This window comes from Siphateles boraxobius, unplaced genomic scaffold (assembly GCF_051911475.1).
Source record: "Siphateles boraxobius isolate OS27281-9 unplaced genomic scaffold, OSU_SipBor_1 48, whole genome shotgun sequence".
Lineage (NCBI taxonomy): Eukaryota > Metazoa > Chordata > Actinopteri > Cypriniformes > Leuciscidae > Siphateles > Siphateles boraxobius.
Genome location: NW_027509119.1, coordinates 13844365 through 13870437, shown reverse-complemented (window position 1 = coordinate 13870437; position 26073 = coordinate 13844365). Strand labels below are relative to the sequence as shown.

Here is a 26073-nt window from a genome sequence, read left to right as displayed (position 1 = left end):
CCAAGTTATTACCCAAGATGAGATGTACACCATCTACAGGCAATGAATGGTGCACGGCAATGACAACCTCACCCCGAACCAGGTCTGACTGTAGCTCAATCCTATGCAGAGGAACAGTTACAACCTGCAACCCAATTCCCCTCACTAAAACTGTAACGATCACCAAATGGGGTGCCCCTGAGAGTCACCAGAGGGCACTCCACACCAGACTGATCACTTCACAAAACTACAATTCCCATAATGCTTCATTCCTGGGACTGATTGCACACACACCTGGACCTCATTCAGACTCTCCATATAAGCCACACTCAAACAGAAGTTCAGTGCGAAGTGTTGCATTGCCACGGCCTGTAATCACTGAGCGTTTTTCCCTATCTTGCTGATCTATTTGCTGACTTTGGATTGTTATCTCACTACTGCCTGTTTGCTGCCTGTCTTGACTTGGATTGCCCTGGATTATTGTTTACTGCTGCCTGCCCTGATCTTCTGCCTGTTACCTGACTACTCTCTGTGCTTGCTCTCTGAATTCCCTGTTTTGCTGTTTCTTGACCCCTGCCTGTTTGACGTTTCTTCATTAAAAGCTGCAAATGGATCCTACTGAGTCTGCCAATTCATAACAGAATACTTCGCCACTTCAGATCCAGCAGCCGAGAAGAAACCAAGACCCACCATGGACCCACTAATCAGTCTCTTCCGCCTCAGCCAAGGTAACCGATCTATAGAGGAATATGTTGAAGAATTTAGTGAGCTCTGCCTTGGGGTAGACTTGGACGATGCAGTCTTAAAGGATAGTTTCCGACATGGGCTTGAGGACATGTTAAATTATCTCATGCCTGACAACACCCCTCAATGGACTTTATGTCAATATATTGAATTCGCCCTGAGGATAAGCGGCTCATCCTTTTCTGTGGGCCCTGTGGATGAGGGTTCCCATGAACTTCTAACACCCGTTGAACCAGAGTTCTGCTACACCTCAACTGACTCCCCGGACTCTCGTTACGTCTTAGCAGAATTCCCCGAGCCCTCTAGTGCTGAGGGGGCGGATCCAGAGACTGTTCAAGCCACGTCTGCCAAGCCTCAGCTTCGCGTCAGCCACGTCCAGCCAGAGCTTCACGTCAGCCACGTCCAGCCAGAGCTTCACGTCAGCCACGTCCAGCCAGAGCTTCACGTCAGCCACGTCCAGCCAGAGCTTCACGTCAGCCACTTCCAGCCAGAGCTTCACGTCAGCCACGTCCAGCCAGAGCTTCACGTCAGCCACATCCATCCAGAGCTTCACGTCAGCCACGTCCAGCCAGAGCTTCACGTCAGCCACGTCCAGCCAGAGCTTCACGTCAGCCACGTCCAGCCAGAGCTTCACGTCAGCCACGTCCAGCCAGAGCCAGTCTTCGAGCAAGAGCCAGAGCCAGTCTTCGAGCAAGAGCCAGAGCCAGTCTTCGAGCAGGAGCCAGAGCCAGTCTTCGAGCAAGAGCCAGAGCCAGTCTTCGAGCAAGAGCCAGAGCCAGTCTTCGAGCAAGAGCCAGAGCCATTTTTTGAGCAAGAGCCAGAGCCAGTCTTCGAGCAAGAGCCAGAGCCAGTCTTCGAGCAAGTGCCAGAGCCAGTCTTCGAGCAAGAGCCAGAGCCAGTCTTCAAGCAAGAGCCAGAGCCAGTCTTCGAGCAAGAGCCAGAGCCAGTCTTCGAGCAAGAGCCAGAGCCAGTCTTCGAGCAAGAGCCTGAGCCCGTCGCCTGTTCGCCAGAACTGGAGCATATCACCTGCCCGCCAGAGACTGAACACGCCGCACTTGAGTCTGCTCTGGAAGACGCAGCGCTCATTGTGCTGTCCATGGCCGTTTTGTGTGTGTGGACAGCACACACATCAGCGACAGCCCATGAACCCAGCCCAGAGTTTCCTTCGCCGCTGGTCCCGTCCAGCCCAGAGTTTCCTTCGCCACTGGTCCCGTCCAGCCCAGAGTTCCTTTCGCCGCTGGTCCCGTCCAGCCCAGAGTTTCCGTTAACACTGGTCCTGCCCAGCACAAAGCCCTCTACCCTGCTGATAATGCCCAGCCCAGAGCCCGTTGATCCTGCGCCAGAGCCCGCTGATCCAGAGACTGTCCTCGTCACTTCTGCTGATCCGGAGACTGTTCACGTCACGTCTGCCCAGCGAGAGACTGTTCACGTCACGTCTGCCCAGCGAGAGACTGTTCACGTCACGTCTGCCCAGCGAGAGACTGTTCACGTCACGTCTGCCCAGCGAGAGACTGTTCACGTCACGTCTGCCCAGCGAGAGACTGTACACGTCACGTCTGCCCAGCGAGAGACTGTTCACGTCACTTCTGCCCAGCGAGAGACTGTTCACGTCACTTCTGCCCAGCGAGAGACTGTTCACGTCACGTCTGCCCAGCGAGAGACTGTTCACTTCTCGTCTGCCCAGCGAGAGACTGTTCACTTCTCGTCTGCCCAGCGAGAGACTGTTCACGTCACGTCTGCCCAGCGAGAGACTGTTCACATCACTTCCTCCGAGCCACTGTCTATGGACAAGATGGCCTATTCAGAGACTGTTCCTGTTCCCGAGACAGTGTGTGTGTTGACCGTTCCCGAGCCAGTGTGTGTGTTGTCTGTTCCCGAGCCATTGTGTGTGTTGTCTGTTCCCGAGCCATTGTGTGTGTTGTCTGTTCCCGAGCCAGTGTGTGTGTTGTCTGTTCCCGAGCCAGTGTGTGTTGTCTGTTCCCGAGCCAGTGTGTGTGTTGTTTGTTCCCGAGCCAGTGTGTGTGTTGTCTGTTCCCGAGCCAGTGTGTGTGTTGGCTGTTCCCGAGCCAGTGTGTGTGTTGGCTGTTCCCGAGCCAGTGTCTGCTGTTCCCGAGCCGGTGTCTGCTGTTCCCGAGCCGGTGTCTACGGACAAGATGGCCGCCTCCGAGCCGGTGTCTATGGACAAGATGGCCTTGTCACAGAGTCTGTTCCTGTTCCTGAGCCGGTGTCTGTTCCTGTTCCTGAGCCGGTGTCTGTTCCTGTACCGGAGCCAGTGTCTGTTCCTGTGTCTGTTTCTGTGTCTGAGCAGGTATCAGTTCCTAGTCCTGAGCCAGGGTCTGTTGCAGAGCATCTGATGACTGTTCCTGGGTGGATTCCTGCTCCTGTTCCGTGGCCGCCCGAAGGGAGGTCTCCGCCCTGGCCACCTGAAGGATTGTCTCCGCCATGGCCGCCCGATGGGTCATCACCACCGTGGCCGCCCGAGGGTTCTTCACCGCTGTGGCCCCCCGAGGGTTCTTCACCACCGTGGCCGCCCGAGGGTTCTTCTCCGCAGTGGTCGCCTGCACAGCCCGCTCCGCCCTGGCCATCCGTTCTACCGCAGTCTGCAGGTCCTTTTCCGCTCCACGGACCTGGCCCTCCATCCCGCCCCCGGATCTGCCTCCGCTCCACCTCCCTCCTGGACTGTTTTTGGAGAGTCTGGAAGCCGCTCTTTGGGGGGGGGGGCTATGTAACGATCACCAGCTGGGGTGCCCCTGAGAGTCACCAGAGGGCACTCCACACCAGACTGATCACTTCACAAAACTACAATTCCCATAATGCTTCATTCCTGGGAATGATTGCACACACACCTGCACCTCATTCAGACTCTCCATATAAGCCACACTCAAACAGAAGTTCAGTGCGAAGTATTGCATTGCCACGGCCTGTAATCACTGAGCGTTTTTCCCTATCTTGCTGATCTATTTGCTGACCTTGGATTGTTATCTCACTACTGCCTGTTTGCTGCCTGTTGCTGTTTCTTGACCCCTGCCTGTTTGACGTTTCTTCATTAAAAGCTGCAAATGGATCCTACTGAGTCTGCCAATTCATAACAAAAACATTACCAGTGCTGGACTCACTAGAAAAAGGCAAAACAGACTCTAGAAGAAAAGATTCACAGGCCCCCGTATCTCTAAGAATTTTTACTGGCACCTTTTCAGAACTACCCACCAACGATACGAAACCATCTGTAATGAAAGGAGAGTAATCATTAACATCGGCTTCAATTTCATCTGACCCACTATCACTTTTGATTTTATCATATTCTAGTTGACGTTCAGCTTCTCTCTCTCTACGTTCAGCCACACTTTCAACTTCTCTTTCTCTACGTTCAACTTCTATTTCTCTTTGTTGCATTTCTAACAACTCTCTTTGTTGTTCAAAGGTAAGACCAAAATCCCTGCGAGACTCACCCAATGTTGCCACTGGCGTTGAAGCACCTTCAGGCTCCAACTCCTCCATTGAAGCTATTGATGGAAGTATTTTTCTTTCAGCCAATTTAATTCTAACATAGTCTTATCTGCGCCAATTTCGCATTTTTTTCAAGCCCAATTCAAAATTATAATGTTCACCAACGTCCCACATCTGCTCCTTAGTAAACGTATCTAAAACCTGATCTGATGGAGCAGCAAAAAATTATCCAAGGTATCCATTTATTTACTCTGGTCTTTTGCTTTAACCTCTGAAAAAAATATATATATTTTTTTTTTCCTTTTAAACACAAATGTAAGTGCGGCCACCACACTGCAGCTACAAGACAAAAACAAATGGAGCTACCCTGCACACATCGATCCACTTCATGCATACCCCAAGGACAAAGATTTTTAATACACGATATCAGCGGCACCTAAACTTCCCCGACAAAATGTCGTTAAAGCAGGCATCCACGACTGTAACCTCCGCCCAGGGTATAGCACAAAAACAAATAACTAAAATAAAAAACAAGCGTTAAGCGCTTAGCAGGGGTTCGTAAAGCTCCAATGGCTTCACCATCAGTTAGTTGTAAATAATTTATGTCTCGCAAACACAGCGAAGGCCCGCACCCACCCAACAATGAACCACCCCTCCCAATACTCTAACCTGGCTGTATTTAAACAACCCCAGGCACAAACAAACCAAATTTTTTATCTCCCGCACCGACGTACTGCAAAAAAAACTTCACACCTAATTAAACTGATCCGCTCGTCTCTTTCCCAATAATTTTACCATGCGTTAAATGCCCAATCAACCTTACTGCGATGGATCACCGTAGGATCTGAATACAGTTTACAAATTTGGCACATTAATCAAAACGCCTACAGTTTAACTATTCAAACCCAATTGAGAAATACAAATCACAAAAAAACCCCGCATATTTGCCGATCGATGGTTCAAAATCCCGGACGAGCCCCCAAATCTGTTACGAGCCTGGCTCAAAGCAAGCAACAGAGTAGGGAGAGACCACACGCGGAATCGTGATTTACTAGATTTATTAAATAAATAGCACTTAACAGAATAGATTAATGAAGCCATTAATGAAGTTGTCTTTGAAAAATAAAAGTGTAAGCAATCAGTGTAGTGTAGTAAAATGAATAAACAAAAAAAAATCCTAAACGGTGTGGGAGAGATGAAACGGAGGCGGGGTTCTCTCTTTCCTAGTCTCAACTGAAGCGTCTTTAAAGGCCCAGAGTAGGAACTGATTTGCACAACTCCAAACACCTGCGCACAGCTCTCCTGTAGGACACAGACACAGCACACAGCCAGGAGGAGGAGCCAGGCAAAGCCGTGACAGAATATATGGGCAACTTCAGTCTTGGAGGGCCACTGTCCTGCCGAGTTTAGCTCCAACCCTGTAGCTTTCTTAATCCGGAAGTCATTGGTTAGCTTGTTCAGGTGTGTTTGATTAGGGTTGGAGTTGGCCATCCATTATTTACATGATCTGATTACTTTATTCAGCCAGTAACAAGTAATTAGTAAAGCAATGTTTACTTTTTCAGATAAGTAAACTTCTAATTTTATGTATCAATTTTCTGACCATTTATTTTTTACTTGAATACTGCTTTTTCCCCCATGTTGAGAGAAATGTGGGTATGTGTAGAGGTGTGCCAGCACTGGAATAATTGTAGCATGTGTGAGCATGTTGGGTATTGCAGTGTTTGTCATGCTTATCAGTGACATACAGAACGTGTAGCTTCCTTTCCAGTCCACCGCAATATTTTTAGTAAATCGAAGCATTTCACTGTCATCCAGTTGTTCGTTATTTATAGTGGACAAAACAATAGAATTGACCCTTTTACCGATAAGAAGTGGCCCTTTTACCTTTTTCTCTGTCCACTCTCGTTCGACAGGAACAGTGTAATGTGCCCTGTGGTCCATCTCAGTGCACAGCACACACACAATGGTCTGATCCTTCTTACAGAACAGCTCCAGCAACCTCTCGTGCTTCTTACACATACGGTCCTCAAGGTTCTGCACAGGTTCGACCAGCTTGTGTTTGGTGAAGCGGGCAGTGTGCGTCTTCAGATGCTCCTCACAATAAGACGTTAAACAAACCAAGCAGGACTTCACTGCCCGTCGCTGAGGCCCAGTGCACACGTCGCAAGACACCTCCTGGGCCCACGGTCCATTAGGAGGAATCAGTTCAGGCATTTCTGTAGGCAGCTCCTCATGGGTCCTGAGTCCTGGGTCAAGCTGCATTGTTTTCTGAAAGTTCGTGACTGGATTGGATTTAATTGCCTTAAATTTCTCAGCAATTTCCCTCAGCACTGTGTTGATGCTGATGTCGGGCTGCTTGAAGAATGTCTTTTTGCACATTGGACACATAAAGAGGGCACTGGACTTCCAGTAGCTGCCGATGCAGGCCATGCAGAAGTTGTGTCCACAAGGGATGGAGACAGGGTTTGTAAACACATCCAGACAGATGGAACAGTGCACCTGCTCCTCGGCTAACATGCTGGTGGGGGATGCCATTCCTATAGAGACAGAGGGAGAAGCATGTGCCCTCAAAAAAGCTGTAGTCTTCCAACTTTGATCAAAAGAAACTGTAAAATGTATAGAAAGCATAGAGACAACTTCTAAACTTGTCAATATTGTTTTCCCTGAAACAATACGCTTTTTGAAGTTGATATACCGTCACTGTCGGGCTGAAACCATATATGTCCAAAACTACTTTTGAGGGGGCAAACAAATTATTTTTAAAATAATTAAACGCTGTGTTGTTGGTGTTGTGGCTTTTTATATTATAAGGCACTTTCACATGTCATTATATTATTAACATTTTATCAGAATCAAGCTTAAATGGAGTTATGAGGTTTTTGACCAGCGATGTTGGAGATATCTTTTGTCCGTCATTAGACCGGCCGCATCTGAGAAAGTGTATTGTATTATGTTTTCATCATCTTACAGGTTACAAAGTTGATAGCATCTTAAAGCATCTTAAATTATTAAATTAAATTAAATTAAGTCAACATGAAATACCATTCACAGCTCATTTTACTTCCATAATATAAATGTATTTTATGAGCAAAACATTATTTAGCAGAATGGATCTGGGCCTAAATGCAAATGTCATGCTCTAGAGAGCTAAACTTAACATATTTCAGTGGAAAACAATTATTTTCTTTACTTTTTCATTATTTGCTAAGATTTTAGAAAGCATTTGCATTACATATACCCTAAAATATACTAGGGCTGGGAAAAGATTAATCGTGATTAATCGCATCGAAAATAAAAGTTTGTGTTTACATAATATATGTGTGTGCACTGTGTATAATTATTTTGTATATATATAAATACACACACATGCATGTATATATTTAAGAAATATTTGCATGAATATACTGTATATATTTATTTATAATTTTATATATAAATATAATTTTTTTCTTATATGTATACATGCATGTGTGTGTATTTATATATACAAAATAATTATACACAGTGCACACACATATATTATGTAAACACAAACTTTTATTTTGGATGCGATTAATCGCTATTAATCTTTTCCCAGCCCTAAAACATACATATACCCTTAAAATTAGCTATGCCTATTAAATCAGATGAAAAGGAAAGTCGTTTCAGAGCATTACAAAGATTACCATGGAATAGCGTTGATGATGAATGGTGCACATTAAGACCAGTAGTGTGTATTATTAAGAAACTCACAGTAAAAATAAATTTTGAACTCATATTGACTTTAAATTGTTGAAAAGTCATCCTATAAAACTAGAACAAAACTAGCACAAACAGATAAATTACCAGTCTTTTTTTAAACTGACTTGGTGGCATTTTTGACAGCTATGCCGTGTGCTAAATATACAGAGTCATTTGGATTTGATTAGCAATCCGGCTGTTGACTTGTGCTCTTAGCAACATGCAGTGGTCTTTGACACAGAAAGACTTCAGGAATTTGTAAAGCCTGGCTATTCATAGAAGATTATAATCACTCCAAAAATACTATGGCTTCCAAGACTCTTGCTTCTGGTCCTATCTCATAGACAACATCTGCATGCAATTTTTGGATCTATATCACCATTTATTCCGGTTATTACACCAGTTTTTAATAGCTGTTTATCAAACACATTTTTTCAGATAAATTATTATTAATTATTAGTAGCTAGAAGAGTTCCAAGCTGATTTCAGCATACTTTCATTAGCAAATGTGTCTTTTTCATCTTGGCTATGCATTTGCTGAAATGACATGCAGAACATGCAGTTTCCTCAATCATCTTCATTCATCCAAGCATTTTTGACTTGAAGAGTCACAGTGTTTTCAAAGGAGACTCACCGGCTGTCTGTTGCAGCTGAATGCCACTGACCACTATGACCATCCTGGACTGGACAGCAGTGACATGCGGCACAGCTGACAGCCCCCGTTACCCTGAAATAGGCCCCCCTTACCCCTCCCCTTAGCCCAGTTTCACTTTTACACTACATGGGATCTCTTCTAGCCTCAGGAAATATATTCACCATTCACTGTCCGTAGAGTTTTTTTGTCTTGTTTAGTAATTAGGGTAGAGTGGGTGAAAACAATAGCGTCACAGTCCAGCTTAAATACATATTAAGTCCAAATATTTTTATTCAACCACCTAGTTAGATTACATTTGATGGAATAACAAAAGATGTGCTATTCAGACCATGGCAACTACAGTAATTATGAAAGTGGGAAGCGATGCCTCCTGGGGGTGTTTTACCCCACAGACTAGGTTTGAAAAAAAAAATTATTCTAAAAATATAATTATACTTTCCTTAAATAACACGTACTACTCCCTAACTACAGGCCTTACTCTTTTCATATCATATATAACTGTGAAGTTCTGCAAAACAACAAGCTTTAAAACAAAAACAAAAATCAGTTTTCTTAGGTACATCACCAGTATTAGCTTCATAGTGAATTCTACATCACTCTGATTCACATAGTGAATGTATAACTACTATCTATGAATTAAAGACATGACAAATTAATTTGATTGATTAATTTTATTAAAAAGTTCTGAAAAAACTCATAGAAAACCTGTATCCAAACATTATGACACCCCGTTATAAAGATTAACACAGGAAAATACAAGTGATTTGATCTATAAAGTTGATATATTCTCCATTTAGCTTATGTAAATTGTAATATTATCCATCCATTTTAAAGTGAAACATTTGGGATATAATCTGGATTGTAGCAAGTTATTACAATTAATAACTATTCACAAGTGGAATGGTCACATATTGTAGCCATGGAACCAAACATGAACCAAGGAACACTACCGTTCAAAAGTTTGCGGTGAGTACGATTACGTTTTTTTAATGTTTTGAAGTTTCTAATGCTAACCAAGCTGCATTGATTTGATGAAAAATACAGTAATCTTTAATATTATGAAATAATATTACATTTAAACCATTTTTTATTTGAATACATATTTTAAAGTGTAATTTATTCCTTGGATGCTTAAGTCAAAACCATTACTCCAGTCTTCTGTGCCACATGATTCTTCAGAAATAATTCTAATATGCTGAATTGTTGCTTAAGAAACATTTCTTATTATCAATGTTGAAACAAATTTTTGTGGAAACTGTTGTTTCAGGATTCACTGATGGATAGAACGTTCAAAATAACAGCATTTATTTGAAATAGAAATATTTTGTAACATAAAGTATTTACTTTATCTTTTGGTTTAATTGAATGTGTCCATGATAAATAAGACTTAATTTATTTTTTACTGACCTGAAACTTTTGAATGGTAGTATATTTGTTTTTTGTAACTATCTGCATCTTTGAAAGTAACTTACAGTTTGTTTTACACAAAATGCATGTGTTATTAGATCAAACCCCTCTGCATATATTTACAGAGTGAACTCTTATAAACAAAACAAAAAAGTGTATTATTTGTCCAGGAAAGGCTTAATTCTGAAAATCAGCAATGTATTCTGTCCAACCCTGAAACCCATGAGAAAGGCCCTGAAGTGAGTATGCTGTATCAGCTGTGTTTTATGGCGGTGATGACCAGTGCTTCTGGGTTCTTTCCATCCTGGTTGATGCAAGGACTGAATATAGGGTAGACACTCTCAGTGAAAGCATCGCTAAACGTGTAGAGATGAGAGCGCATCTTCACGTCATAGAAGGACACCTGGCCAGCTTCATAGTCCAGATAGATGCCCAACTTCTGAGGCAGACTGGTGATATGGAGAGGAACTCTGTGCCCAGCAAGGGCTTTAACTTCTCCGTTTTTCAGCCATAAACACCAGAAGCCGCCCTCTGGACTGAGACGGATCTCTCCTTTGCGTCGCGCCGAACCCCGGGCCACTCCTACGGTCCAGGCTGTCTTATGTCCCATGTCTACCTCCCAGTAGTGTCTTCCGGTGGAAAGACCCTCGCGCGCCAGGACAAACAGTGCTGGGCTGAAGCGTCGCGGAGTGTCGGAATGCGTGGAGCTCTTGCGCTGCTCTTCATAGTGCACCTGCCTTCCGTCCTCGGAAAGACAAAGATCACGCTGAGCTGTGGCAGGATCCAAGATCACCTCACCTACAGAGAAAACCAAAATCATTTGTGTTGAACACAAAAATAGACTTGATTCAGTTATATCCACAAATACATGAATGAAAAAACATGTTTTTCAACTCCTTTAATCATGTTCTTCAAACTTCTTTAACCATTCAATGCATACCTCAGGTTTTTAGTGACCCGGGACATCATTCACTACCCTCCTCCTCATTAATGTTTTAAATGATAAAAGAATGCCTGTTTTCCCTTTTTTTGGTGTAACAATGTAAATATTTTTTTCTGCACAACAATAATTTAATCTTTGATCATTGAATAAGTGCATTTCACCTTTATTCCACAAGGTGGCAATGTCTGATACACAATGATGAAGTGACGTTTCACTCATACTTACCACAGGAAGCAAACAAAAGAACAGGAAAACTTGAAATGGATCAGCGAATTACTGCAGAGCAAGTACTGAACACAATCAAATATTAGTAGCCTATCACTGTCACTTGTATGGTGGATCTGGTGAAGAAACTGATCAAAATATTGCTTTTGAAGATTTGAGAATATGTTTCAGATGGTGAATTTGAGCCTGATGCTAAATGTAGTAGGCTACTGGGAAATGAGCTCTGACGAGGACAGTGATGATGGTATAAAACAACTGCTGAAACGGAACCCTTCCAAGCTTCAAAAGGTAAAAAAAACAAATATCAGAAATAATCTTCTGTAATTGTTACTCTAACACCAGGAGACTTTTATGATATCCCGACTGGTAGAGATCCATCCGTGCTAGATATAGATCCGGGTCGCTAAAGACCTGAATTATGTAACAATGAATGGCGAAACTTTCATGCATTTAAGGGTTAATTCGTTTTTGCCCAGAAAAATAATAAAATAAGAAATATCATTGAATCTTTATTTCTCTTGCCTCTTATTTACATCTTGCCGGAGTATTTTATCAACATGACAGCATATATTTTTACGTGTTCAGAAAGATCCATCCTTGTCATACTTGTGCCTCAACTACTCCACGGCCCTCTTCCATTGCTTGACTTACTTAGTTGTAAGGGTTGCGAAAGATTATAGGGTACAATGGGCCTAAAGGGTAAAGTCACACCATGGTAAAATGTGCCTTTGATTTTATTTTCCTCTAAACCACTAGATGGCACAAACACTTTCCAAAACATCCACTTTTCAATATGCACATGGAAATCTGGCTGATCTTTGACGTGATCGCGGGCATCAAAGTTGATTGCTTTTTGCGTACGTGTGGTTTCAGGTGTTCCTATATTTTCTCGTAAATTTAGAATACATTTTACTATGCAATTTTTGGTGAATCGTTATTTGTTCTTAAAAAAGTTTGTACGCATGCTTAGTGAAAGTACAGAGCCTGGGAAGTCACCTTTGGGGGAAAAAAAACAATCTGTGGCGACGGTTTTGCAATCTGCCCCTCAGTTTATAAACTGTACTTACAAATTCTTAAACTGTTCCCTCGGTTTAACAAATCGTGCCCACGGATTAATTAACCGTACCCACGAGTTCCTAATCCACACTCTAAGATTTGTAAACTGTGCAATCTGTACCCACAAAATCATAAACCTTGCCCACGCTTTTGCAATCCGTTGTACAAAACTGTACTCACGGATTTGTGGCCCCTTCCCCAGTCTGTGCCATATGATTCAACCAGGCCACCTGTTTAGGTGCGGGATGCATTGCATTGAGCTCTTAACGCATTATACTCCTTCACGTCTATTGCGATCTCAAAATTCTGGCCAGTTGATAATACCTAGTATATCAAAATCGACTGCTGGCGGTAAATCCTTTTCATATTTAGCACCAAAACTTTGGAACAATCTTCCTAACATTGTCCGGGAAGCAGACACACTCTGTCAGTTCAATTCTAGATTAAAAAAACATCTCTTTGGCTTAGCATACACATAACACATTATAGACTTCTATAATTCAATGTTAGGCTGCATAGTTTATAACAGCCGGAACCGGGAACACTTCCCATAAATCCTGATGTACTTTGTACATCATAAAAAGGATGGCGTCTATGCTAATATTTGTCTCTCTGTTTATCCCGAGGTTTACCACAGTCCACTGGATCCAGGCCGTATCCGAATCTGATGAAGAAACTGTGCCTTGGACACGACGACAACGCAGTCCTGAAGTGTCACTAGTCTCTCCCTTGTGAAGGCCTCCTTCCCTTTACATCTGTACTGATAAAACGTTGTCGGGATAATTCCGATTCACGTGGCTACATGGAAGCGATACAAAATTCTCAGAGCCACCATGCACTATTTTATGCAAATGAGGGGCTGGATCGCATTAAATAATTTTCTGTTAGAGCGGTTTCCTGTTAGCGGCCCCTAAGTTAATAACTAATTATCGTTGCGACGGAAGTGAATCAATCAAAACTAACTTTAGCTGGACAATAACTTTATTCTAGAGCTGCTTTATAGCCAAAACAATCTCTGTTACTTTAATTTCCTATTATCCCTGTAAAGCTGCTTTGAAACAGTCCATATTGTTAAAAGCGCTATATAAATGAAGGTGACTTGACTTGACATTGTGGTTAAACTTGGGTTAAATTTTTTGGGAGGAAAAAGCTCAGTATAATAGAATAAGCAAAAAAAGACTTCACATATACAAAAGAAATATAACAAACACAAGGTTAGGTTATATAAAAATAAACATTCATAAATTATTTTATTGATACACATATTACTGTCTTCAGTGAACTCATTTATAGTTATATACGCAAATAATAATAATTATCATTATTATTATTCATTTTGTCTACATATTTATAAGACGCATTTTATTTATCCAAAAAAAGAACAAAGCAATTCGTCAAATGTCAGTCATAATACAAGTTAGACAATAATAATACAGGGCTAAGATTATCACAAATAAAATTTTTTTTGATGCATACCCAAGTGTTTGTGTGCAGTGTGGAGTGGTCTTGCTGCATGGCACGGAGGCACTGGCGCGAACACTTGCATTTTCCTAACAACAGTGGAAACAACTTAAAATACTCATTTCATTATGACCAGAAATGATAGAGTATTTTAAGTTGTTTCCACTGTTGTTAGGAACCACTGTGTTCGCGCCGGCGCCTCCGTGCCATGCAGCAAGACCACTCCACACTGCGCACAAAAACTTGGAAGAATTTGACGAATTACTTTGTTCCTTTTTTGGATAAAAGCGTCTTCTAAATATGTAGCCAAAGTGAAACTATAGTTTTGCAGGTGTAATTCATTGTACTTTTTTTTTTTTTTTAATCTTTCCGTCAAAACTCAAAACTGAATTAACTAGATATGAGAGCATGACGTGTCTTGTTAGCTGTGTATAATGGGAACCAACCTTTTTTGAGTTTTTAAGTCATGATGACCTGAAAAATCTGTTATGTGTAAAGGAAATGTGAGTTCTGCTTGTTAAAGAATGGTTCCTATTGTGCTGGTATGGGTTTGCTTAGTATTTCTTAGTGTTTCTAATGCATTGTTATGCAGCCTCTTGGAGTGTTTTGGGTAGTTGTTTTCTGGACAAAAACCTTTGATATTCTGATTTGGAGATATGGCTCGACTACATATTCGTCAAAATAATACTGAAAAAAATAAATTTCAAATCTAATGCTTATATAAATAGCACTTACTTGCATAGTTTTGCAGCTTCCTGAGTTCTGCAAGGGAAATAAACACTGCATGATTACAAAGATCATGTAAATTATCAGTTGATGAATGTTTATAGTACACTGCATGGAAGAACTAGACATGGTTCTTCACCTTTCCCATAAAGCTGTTTGACCTCTTGTTGGAATTTGTCAACCAGAGAGCAGACTGACTTCCTGATGGTGCTGAGGTACAGATCTGTGTTAACAGACACCAGTGACCAATCAGATGACTCCGGTGGAGGAGGGAGAGATGGAAGGAACTATGAGGGATGAAATATTAGTTTAAATATTAGAGAATACAGCTCAAATGCACACACTTGTTTGTGTCATGCTAGGGACTTTCCATTGAACGTATCCTCATGCTATTAATAATATTACATAACACTACCATTCAAAAATTTGGGGTCAGGAAGATTTTGTAATTTGTATTTTAAACAAATCTCTTTACTAAATAAAACCAAGGCTTAATTTATTTGATCAAATTTACAGTAAAACCAGCTATTTTTTCTGACAGGATTATTTGATGAATAGGAAGTTCAAAAGAACAGCAATTATTTGAAATAGAGATCTTTAGTAACATTACAAATGCATTTACTCTCACTTTAAATCAATTTCATGCATTCTTACTGAATAAAAAAAAGTATTAATTTCTTTCAAAGAAAAAAAAAATCAAAGACTTTTGAATGGTAGTGTATACTGACCTTTAGAAAGAGCACCTTGTCCTGTGTTTGAGCCAGTGCGTCCAGCTCGCTGCTTCTCTTCCTAAGTGTGCTGAGCTCATGCTCCAGGCTGCTGGCGTGATCTCTGGCCTGCTGCTCCACTTGTTTCTGCCGCGCCGTGATGAGCTCCAGCAGCTCAACCTGCGAATGCTCTAACAGCCGTTGCAGCTCTGCGTAAACAGCCCAGCTCTCCTCGATCTCCTTCTGACTGTTCTCCTGAATGCAGACAGGATGCCATGCTTTATGAATTATCATACAGCAATTAATTCTGATTGCATTTGACTGACTTTGACAAGCTAAAACTCTCAAATAATCGACCAATTATTTACTAATCTTTATCACGTTACTGCTCTCAACAACCATACAGCGGTTCTGAAATCATACTCTCATTCACAATCAAATGTTCCTGGTGAAGACGTGTTATGTGAGCATTGACCTCAGTGATACTGAAGTCAAATTAAAGTATCTGGAACTGAGAATGAGATTAGAGAGCTACAGCAAATTAAAAAGATGTTCAGTAAATAGCACCATAAATTTTGCCGCTGTCTAGCCTGGGTGAGCATGTAAGCCACCCCCTAGCAGTACAAAGCCTCTCCATCACCAAGACTGCTGTTGTGCCTCTAAATGGAAACTGGACATCCTGCTGCTCCAGGCTGAATAACAGTGGATCTCGAAGTTGCTTGGCCCCCAGAGGTGAACGGTGCAGGCTGTCCACTCACCAACCAAGCCCCAGCTATGGGTTAAATACAGTCATGGTCAGAATTAATGGCACCCCGGGTAAATATGATCAAAACTGGCTGTAAAAAATAAATCTGCATTGTTTATCCTTTTGATCTTTTATTCAAAAAAATTGCAAAATTCTAACCTTTCATTGAAGTAAAAGAATTGAAAGTGGGGGGGGGGAACTGTTTCTCCAAAACACGTTGGCTACAATTATTGGCACCCCTATAATTGTTTTACGAGTAAAATGTGTCTGAAGTATATTCCCATTAATATTTACATTTTTTAGCACTCCAGGGTGACTAGGAACATGACATTGTCCAGCCATGACTTCTTGTTTCACAGGAGTTTAAATATGAGGAAACACAAATGCCAAATCCCCTTAATCATTCATCACAATGAGTAAAACCAAAGAATATAGTTCTGATGTGCATTAAAAGATTGTTGACTATCACAAAATAGAACGTGGCTGTAAGAAAATAGCTAAAGAATTGAAAATCCCCATTTTGACCATCAGGGCAATAATTAAGAAGTTCCAATCAACTAAAGATGTTATGAATTTGCCAGGAAGAGTGTGTCTATATTGCCTTAATGCACAGTGAGGAAGAGAGTTTGAGTGGCCAACAACTCTTCAAGGATCACAGATGGAAAATTGTAGAGATTAGTTTTGGGGGTCAGAAAGCCAAAAAAAAAAAAAACTACATCACCTCATGTTGTTTGGGAGGATTTCAAGAAAAATTTTCCTCGCTCATCCAAAAACTAACAAAAAAAAAAAAACAAATTCAGTTGTCAGACCCGACTGGAACTTCAAACGGCAAAAGCTTCTGTGGTCAGATGAAACTAAAAAAAGAGCTTTTTGGCAGCGAACACGCTAGATGGGTTTGGTGCACACAAGGATTAAGAGTACCCCATGTTTACAATTTAATATACCGCTGGATCTTTAATGTTGTGGGCATATTTTTCTGCTGGAGGTCCTGGACTTCTTGTTCAGATACATGGCATCATGGATTCTATCAAATAGATAGATAAAAAATCAAAATCTGACGCCTTCTGCTAGAAATCTTATAATGGGCCATTGTTGGATCTTCCATCAAGACAACGATCCAAAACAAACATCAAAATCAACACAAAAATGTGTTACGGAGCACAAAATGAAGCTTCTGCCATGACCGTCCCAGTCCCTGACCTGATGAGTGGAGTGAACTGAAGAGAAGCACCAACATGGATCTGGGAATCTGAAGGATCTGGAGAGATTCTGTATGAAGGAATGATCTCTGATCTCTGGTCAGGTGTTCTCCAAACTCATCAGGCATTATAGGAGAAGACTCAGAGCTGTTATCTTGTCTAAAGGAGATTGCAAAAAGTATTTAATAAAAGGGTGCCAATATATGTGACACAACGTGTTTTGGAGAAAAACATTTATTTCATAATGTGACCCCCCCCCCCCATCATATTTATATATTTATATATTACATATTGATCATATTTACTAGGGGTGCCATTAATTCTGACCATGACTGTAGCTGGACAGATGAAGTTCAAAATCCTGTTCGGGCTTTCCTTTCTATGGGAGTAAACCCACAAAGAAAATCTGAAGTGGAGCCCCAAAAGGCGGTATGGTGCAATTACTATCACCGTACCGGCAACTTCTACAGCCAAACTTATGTCAATTATAGTGCACTGCATAACTTTGGATCACACCAGTGCGGCCGAGAGGGGGGATCTTGATGTCAAGGCAGCTCAAGATTTCCATAAAGTGTTGCTCAGGTCTCTGCCCTGGAGAGGTTACTTCAGTGCTGCTGAAAAGCAGTAAAACCAACATGGGGGCAGCAACTACAGGTTGCCTCCGTCGGTAGGAGAGGTCATTATATCTCTCTGATCAGCTACTGCCCACCCTAAACCATGCAGCACCCTGGTCAGTAGTGTGATAATCCACCACTGTCTGCCTGCTCCACTGGGTGCTTTGAGCTTAGATTTGGATCAAAAAGCAGGCGGTTAAGATACACCAGGCAAAACAAAGAGAAATAAGAAAACAACAACTACGTAACTGCCTACATGGAATGTCAGGCCAATGTGTCCTCGCCACACAAATGACCCACAACAAATCAGTGACAGCAGGAAAGCAGCCATCATTGATCTCGAGCTAAACAAGCTGGACATTGATATAACAGCACTGCAAGAAGATGGCATGCAGCAGGTGAAAATCTACACGTTCTTCTGGCAAGACCACACAGAGTGCCCTGGTTATACGATGTATGCTTTACAGTTAGAAACAGTTTGCTGCATATGGATATGCCTTTCAATGGTTGTTCTGAATGTCACCTCTCATCTTGCCTCTCGACATCCTCTGGAAAGTTGAACTAAGTGTCCTAAGTGTCTACACCCCAACACTGTGCTCAGCCCAGGAAACAAAAGACAAGGTTAATGAAAATGAGTCTGAAAATATCATCTTGCTTATAGACTTTAATGTTAGAGTCAGTTCTGATCACATCTCTTGGCCAGACTGCTTTGAACATTTTAAGGTCGGCAGGATGAACATCAATGGACAACTATTCTTAAAGCTCTGCTCCTTCACAAATTGTGCATCACAAACACATTTTTTCTAAACTAGGCATCTGCATAAAGTCATCCAAGCATCCAATGTCTGGACACCGGCACCAACTTGGTTTGGTAATAACCAGGCTGCCATCAACAATGTGCTTGTTATTTGTAGCTTTCACAGTGCTGATTGCGACACTGACCATTCAGTAGAGTGTAGCAAAGTTCGGCTATGACCCAAAAAGATCCAACAGTGCAAGTTGGAGAGCCGCCCCCACATTAACATCGCAAAGGCAGCGAATACACAGCTGCGTACAGGCTTCTGCATAAAAGAAGAAACGCCCCTTAAAAACAGCACTGCTACAGCCATTGAAGAAAGGTGCCAATTTTTCCTGGGAAAACATCCATGACACAGCCACAGCATTCCTGGGTAACAAGGAGAGAAACAGCCAAGACTGGTTTGAAACTAATCTGCTAGAGTTGGAGGCTGTCATCGCTGCCAAACGAGAAGCCCTAATTCACTATAAAAAATACCCGTCCTCAGAAAACCTTGCTACAATAAAAAGGCAAGGAGTGACTCACAGCAAGAGGCTGTGCCAATGAATACTGGCAAAATCTATGCCAGAATATCCAATCCTGATCCGAAAGTGGAAACGTGCAAGGCGAGTACGAGTGGATGAATAGAGCCATCGGGCCCTCTGCAAACAAGATTGCTCCTCTGAAATCCAAGGAAGGCATCAAAGACTGGGATAAACAGATGGAAAGGTGGGCCGAACACTACCAGGACCTGTATACTACAGAGAACATAGTTACTGACTTAGTCATTGCTTTCTGATCGGTCTGTAATGGCAGAACTGGATCTATCCCCAACAAAGAAAGAACTCAGCAAAGCCCATGGTAAAACACTGGGCAAGACTGCATTCCAGCAGAGGTGATCCCGTATGGGAAAGCAGCGCTCATACGCAACTTGCACAAGCTTTTCAGGCAGTGCTGGGAAGAGGTATCAGTCTCCCAAGATATATGTGACACAAACATTGAAACACTGTACAAGAACAAGTGTCGGCCAACAAGGTGCTATCAGTAAGAGGCAAGACCTTGCTGATGGACCTTGGAAATGCATAAAGACACAGTCTGGGCCACACATAGGCCATAGTGTCCAGACCCAGGGGGGCTGGAGGAGTCAGAGAGAAGTTGAGGGGCATCGCGTTGTTTCCTGTGTAGCGAAGAGGTACACCTCTGCTTCGTAAATTTTTTTCCCAAATCTGTTTCACTAACTCGGGGTTGAATTTCCATTGCCTGTGTGTCACAGCCTTTCTAGACAGTTATTCTGCACCCATATTCATAAGCTCAGGAATGTAAATCGCCCTGGACAGGACAGGAACTTGACTCAAGCCCACAGCAGAACCTCCTCCACTAGTCTGTTCAGAGGGCGTGAACACAGTCCGCCTTGGCGATTAGGACCAGGTAGCCCCTTAACTGCCAGAGGAAGTACTTCAGGGCCTGAAATACAGCCAACAATTCGAGGCAATTGATGTGCCAATCCAGATGATGACCTCTCCAGATCTCTTGGGCTGGATGGCCATCTAAGACCGAACCCCAGCCTGTACAGGAAGTGTCGGTCGTTAGCATCTTGTGAGGACCCAAAGGAAGAAACCAGGGTGTAAACCACATAGAAAAGGTATTACGCCCATGGTGCGTAACTATTATTTGCCTCTGGGGATTGGCCCTTGGATGAAATCCCCTCCTCTGAGCCACAACTGAAATGGTCTCATGTGCAGGAGGCCCAAATGTATCACTGTGGATGCAGCCACCATAAGACCTAGAACTCTCTCAAAGTAATGGAAGGTAATTCCCTGACTGATATTGCTCAGGGTGTTTAAGATGGACTGGACATGTGCAGAAGACAGCTGTACCCGTAGGGTGACAGAGTCCCATAGGACCCTTAAATACGTTGTCCTCTTGGCAGGAGAGAAAAATGCTTTTCTTGGCATAAACATCTCAACCCCAGAGATATTAGATGAGGGAGGACGATATTCCAATGTCGAAGCGCAAGCTCTTGAGACTGGGCCAAAAACAGCCAGTAGTCTATGTAATTTAGAATGCAGATGCCCTGGAGTTGCAACAGATTTTGATTGTGAGAAAACAGTTCAGACAGTGGAGATCTAAAATTGGACACAACCCCCCATCTTTCTTGGGAACCAAAACGTACCAGCTGTAATAGCCTGACTCTCTCTCTCTCTGTGACAGAAACATGTCCTATGGCCCCTTTTGCCAGTAGAGTTTTGCTGTCAACTCTTGTGAAGCAAATGCTTCTGCTCCAGGTAGTTGGGACCACGCCGTTGAAATGCAGAGGATTGTGTGCAAACTGTATTCTATAGCCTTTTGCTACGGTCTTTAAGGCCTAAGGAGAGATATTTGGCAGTAGTTTTGATGCTGCCAATTTCTCTGAAAGGAGTACTAATATTTACACTTCGTCTTGTTGGGGGATGTTAAATGTTCTGTGCTCTGGGACATGGCAGGAAATGACTAAACATGTAACATTTAGCTGGAGACCATTGCCCTCCGAAATACTGGTGGCTGCGGAGATTGAAAGGTGCCGGGAAAGAGCTTCTGGGCAGTCCTGGGCGCACAAGTCACAGGATTTCTTTTTGGACGCGATAACCGTTCATATGTCCAGCTTTATCTTAGGTTGCTGAGTGTGACGAGCCGCTCCCCAGTCTCTGCAAGGAGGGCACGACTCGCAACACTCTGCTTGTAGGTTTCCCTCCATAGAGGGGCCGGACCTAATTGGGTGTCCGACAGCCCCTACACTTGAACACAGCAGGGAAGAAACTTATCAAAAGCCTCTGTGTCTCTTGACCTTCTGGAACCTAATGACAACCGTATTAACAGATTTGCCAAAGAGGCCAGAAGGCAACACAGGGGAATCAAGGAGAAACATCCCTATCCTTCTCCTTGATACCCGTGAGGTTGAGCCACAGATGCCTCTCCGTAGCGACCATAGCAGCCATAGAACGGCCAATGGCACATACCATCTGCTTGGTTGCATGAAGAGAAATGGCTGTAGCCAGGCGTGGCTCTGAAATCGCCTCCTCATTAATGCCCCAGCTCGCGCTCAGGTCCTTCAGCAGGTCAGCCTGGTACGCCTGCAGAACCGCCATAGTATGCAGGACAGAAAAGCCTCTCACGAGCACTTTCTCAGAGGTTATTTAAGTATTATTTACTTAAATTACGCTTCACAATTGGTCAAACAAAAATTTTATTTCGTTAGGGTTAATGAAACGGCATCGAGTGTAGCTTTTGATATGGAACAAAAGCTAAATTCTATGCAAGCCTCCATCCATCCATCTTCATCCACTTATCCGGGATCGGGGCACAGCTCCAGCAGGGGACCCCAAACTTCTCTTTCCCGAGCCACATTAACCAGCTCTGACTGGGACATTCCAAGGCCAGTGTGGAGATATAATCTCTCCACCTAGTCCTGGGTCTTCCCCGAGTTCTCCTACCAGCTGGACGTGCCTGGAACACCTCCCTAGGGAGGCGTCCAGGAGGCATCCTTACCAGATGCCCAAATCATCTTAACTGGCTCCTTTCGACGCAAAAGAGCAGCGGCTCTACTCTGAGCTCCTTGTGGATGGCTGAGCTTCTCACCCTATCTCTAAGGGGCAGCCACCCGCCTGAGGAAACCCATTTCAGTCGCTTGTACCTGCGATCTCGTTCTTTCGGTCATGACCTACCCTTCATGACCATAGGTGAGGGTAGTAACGAAAATCGACCGGTAGATCAAGAGGAGGTACTTGAACTCCCTCACTTGGGGTAAGGACTCATTCCCTACGTGGAGTTGGCATTCCACCGGTTTCCTGCTGAGAGCCATGGCCTCAGATTTAGAGGTGCTAATCCTCATCCCAACCGCTTCACACTCTGCTGCGAACCGATCTAGTGAGAGTTGAAGGTCACGGACCGATGATGCCATCAGGACCACGTCATCCGCAAAAAGCAGTGACAAGATCCCAAGCACACCAAACTGAAACCCCTCCCCACCACGACTATGCCTTGATATCCTGTCCATGAATATCACAAACAGGATTGGTGACAAAGCGCAGCCATGGCGAAGGCCAACCCTGCTCTCGCTTTGGATATACAGGGATTGGATAGCCCTGATAAGGGACCCCCTTACTCCACAGCAGCTCCCACAGTATCTCACTGGGGACCCGGTCATATGCCACATGTAGACTGGATGGGCATATTGCCAAGCCCACTCCAGGATCCTTGTGAGAGTAAAGAGCTGGTCCGTTGTTCCACGGCCAGGACAAAAACCGCATTGTTCCTCTTCAATCCGATGTTCGTCTATCGGTCATACCCTCTTTTCCAGCACCTTGGAGTAGACTTTACCAGGGAGGCTGAGAACTATGATACTCCTGTAATTGGCACACACTCTGTGATCCCCATTTTTGAACAGCGGAACCACCACCCCAGTCTGCCACTCCTTGGGCACTGTACCTTACTTCCAAACAATGTTAAAGAGACAGCCCCTCCACACCCAAAGCTTTTAGCATTTCTGTGCGGATCTCATCAATCCCTGGGGCTTTGCTACTGTGGAGTTGTTTGACTACCTCAGTGACTTCCACCAGGGAAATTGACGAGAATCCCCCATCAGCCTCCAACTCTGCCTCTACTAGAGAGGGTGTCAGTTGGATTTAGGAGTTCCTCAAAGTGTTCCTTACACCGCCTAATTACCTCCCCAGTGTTGGTCAACAGAGTCCCATCCTTACTGTACACAGCTTGGATGGTTCCCCGCTTCCCCCTCCTGAGGTGGCAGACAGTTCTCCCGAAGTACTTTGGTGCCGACCGAAAGTCCTTCTCCATGTCTTCTCCGAACTTCTCCCACACCCGCTGCTTTGCATCTGCCACAGCAGAGGCTGCAGCCCTTTGGGCCTGTCGGTACCTTGCAACCGCCTCCGGAGTCTTCCGAGATAACAAATCCCGAAAGGCCTCCTACTTCAATCGGACGGCTTCCCCGACCACCAGTGTCCACCGCGGTGTCCGAGGGTTATCGCGCCTTGAGGCACCTAAGACCTTGAGATCACAGCCTCGCGCTGCGGCTTCAGCAATATAAGCTTTGAACATTGCCCACTCAGGTTCAATGTCCCCAACCTCCACAGGGATGCCAGAAAAGCTCCACCGGAAGTGTGAGTTGAAGATCTCGTGGACAGGGGCCTCCTCCAGATGGTGATCAGTTGACAGCTCTGCCCCTCTCTTCACCCGAGTGTCCGAAACATGCGGCCTCAAATCAGATGAAACGACTACAAAATCGGTCATCGATCTTCAGCCAAGGGGTTTCTGATACTATGTACACTTATGAGCATCCTTATGTTCAAACATAGTGTTCGTTATAGACAATCCATGACTATCACAAAAGTCTAACAACAAATACCCACTCAGGCTCAGATCAGGGGGCCCGTTCCTCCCAATCACGCCTCTCCAGGTTTTTCCATCATTGCCCACATGCGCGTTGAAGTCTCCCTGTAGTACTATGGAGCATGTTGTTCCGTTGTTCCGGATGCCTCCTGGACGCCTTCCCGGGAAAGTGTTCAGGGGGTGTCCCTCCGGGGAAGACCTAGGACACGCTGGAGGGATTATGTCTCCCGGCTGGCCTGGGAATGCCTCGGTGTCCCCACGGAAGAGCTGGAGGAAGTCTGGGCATCTATGCTTAGACTGCTGCCCCCACGACCCGGCCCCGGATAAGCAGAAGAAGATGATGATGATGATTATGATAATTTGGTTGTCCATATGTGCTTTAAAAAAAAAAAAACTAAGTCTCTTGTCGTCAGTGGAATAGAGCTGTTCTTTATTGTAGGTTATGTCAGTTTCTATCAGAGTTACAGCAGCACACGGAACACTGTTGTGTTTACATGCTACTCGTGAAATCTTGTCATTGCCACTGTAATTATTTTTTTTGGCCTTAGAATGGGCAGAATTATGAGTTTGATTACATTTCCTTTTTACAGTGACTGAACCTACCAAAGGTTCATTCATTTCATCATACTCCTCTATCTTGTTTAGTTAATAGTCTCTTTAAACAGGATAAAAACTTGCAGCTCAACAATTGAAAGCTTGATCATATTCTTGCCGTCATTTATCTTGAAATCATATGATACAATTCATGTCTTCTGATTGGTTCTGTAAACTTAGAGGCTTTTGCTGGTAAAGGGAAGTGGCGTTTAGAAGTTTCTGCTGAGACTGGGATCTAGCAGGATGGAAGCGAATGTATATGATGAAAGTACACTGTACAGAGAGAATTCGCTCAATATTGTTATCTAATTTTTTGATGGAGCTGGCATTTACCAGCTTTTGCATCTGAAGTCTTCAAATAAACTTTGTGGAATTAATGTCACTTTATTTACCAATATTTTCACTGCTGACCTTCAACGATCAAATACAACCATACAAATAACCACAAATTATCTGTATTTATTTATACAGTATAAATACTGTATTTACCTTTTTTTATTTAATTTTAAATTTGAATATGCTTTTGGTAGCAGAGAAGCTGAACGGTGCGTTTTATGCTATCTTTTGTATGACATGATTTATTTTTCAAGCAGCCTGATGAAAATTTGTTTTACTTTTGTTGTCAAACTTTGGGTAACACTTTAGTGTTGAGAAAACAAATTCACTATTATCTACGACTTTTGCCTCAATAAACTGCTAATTTATTGCTTATTAATAGTAGTAAGGTCGTTTTTGTAGGCTTAAGTTTAGGTATTGGGTAGGATTACGGATGTAGAATAGGGTCATGCAGAATAAGGCATTAATATGTGCTTTATAAGTACTAATAAACAGTCAAGATCCAAGTAATATGCATGCCAATAAGCAACTAGTTAATAGCGAGAAGTGAACCCTAAAATAAAGTGTTACCAAATTTTCTACCAATGCATCTTTAATTTTCTTGAACCAAAACTCAACCTTAACTGTCATGCTACAGGTGATATTTGCAGAGTCATCCATTCAGAAACACACACAGGATGGTGACTGATTTTGAGTCCATTTGAGGCAGAATTTTCCATTTTGTTGTGGAAATGCAAAGAACACTTCCAGGACAGAGACCAGAGAGGAGCCCTGACACAAATACATGCAGTATAACTCATGGGATTTCATGTCAAAATAAATGTCACTGTGTGTTTTAACAGGACAGACCGGTTGAACCGCTTTAACTTATACTGAAGAACTGTGTTGTTTCACCAACAGTTTAGCTCATCTGCCATTATATAATACCTATCACCTACCTGCTCAGACATCTTTATCTCTTTATAAAGTAATTACTGTAATGATTAAGGTTCTAAGTCTAATCCGAGTAATTTCTGTCTGCAGATATTTGTTTTTTTCTCTCTCTCTCTCTCTCTCTCTCTCTCTCTCTCTCTCTCTCTCTCTCTCTCTCTCTCTCTCTCTCTCTCTCTCTCTCTCTCTCTCTCTCTCTCTCTCTCTCTCTCTCTCTCTCTCTCTCTCTCTCTCTCTCTCTCTCCTCTCTCCAACCACTATGTAATTGGACCCATTTGTATTTTTAAATGTGACTCATGGTGGCCCTGTACTCTATTTACAGTTATTTAACAAGCAAAAAACTGACACGCTAATATACTGTATATACAGTTCCAGGACTGTATTTGCTAGAAAGTTGTCTCAGGTAAAGTGGGGTAGTGTTTGTG

General features: G+C 43.1%; 1 protein-coding gene across 1 annotated transcript in view; it reads right to left on the bottom strand.

Moving 5' to 3' along the window:
- LOC143710788 (uncharacterized) overlaps positions 1-26073 on the bottom strand; it is a 63277-nt gene that overhangs the window by 14875 nt on the left and 22329 nt on the right. Inside the window, exons 4-9 of the mRNA XM_077201951.1 lie at positions 15095-15328; positions 14506-14653; positions 14376-14420; positions 10214-10753; positions 8528-8602; positions 6058-6710 (exon numbers count right to left, since the gene is read on the bottom strand). Of these exons, the coding sequence (XP_077058066.1) occupies positions 6058-6710; positions 8528-8602; positions 10214-10753; positions 14376-14420; positions 14506-14653; positions 15095-15328 (1695 nt within the window). The remainder of the gene's footprint in view (positions 1-6057; positions 6711-8527; positions 8603-10213; positions 10754-14375; positions 14421-14505; positions 14654-15094; positions 15329-26073) is intronic.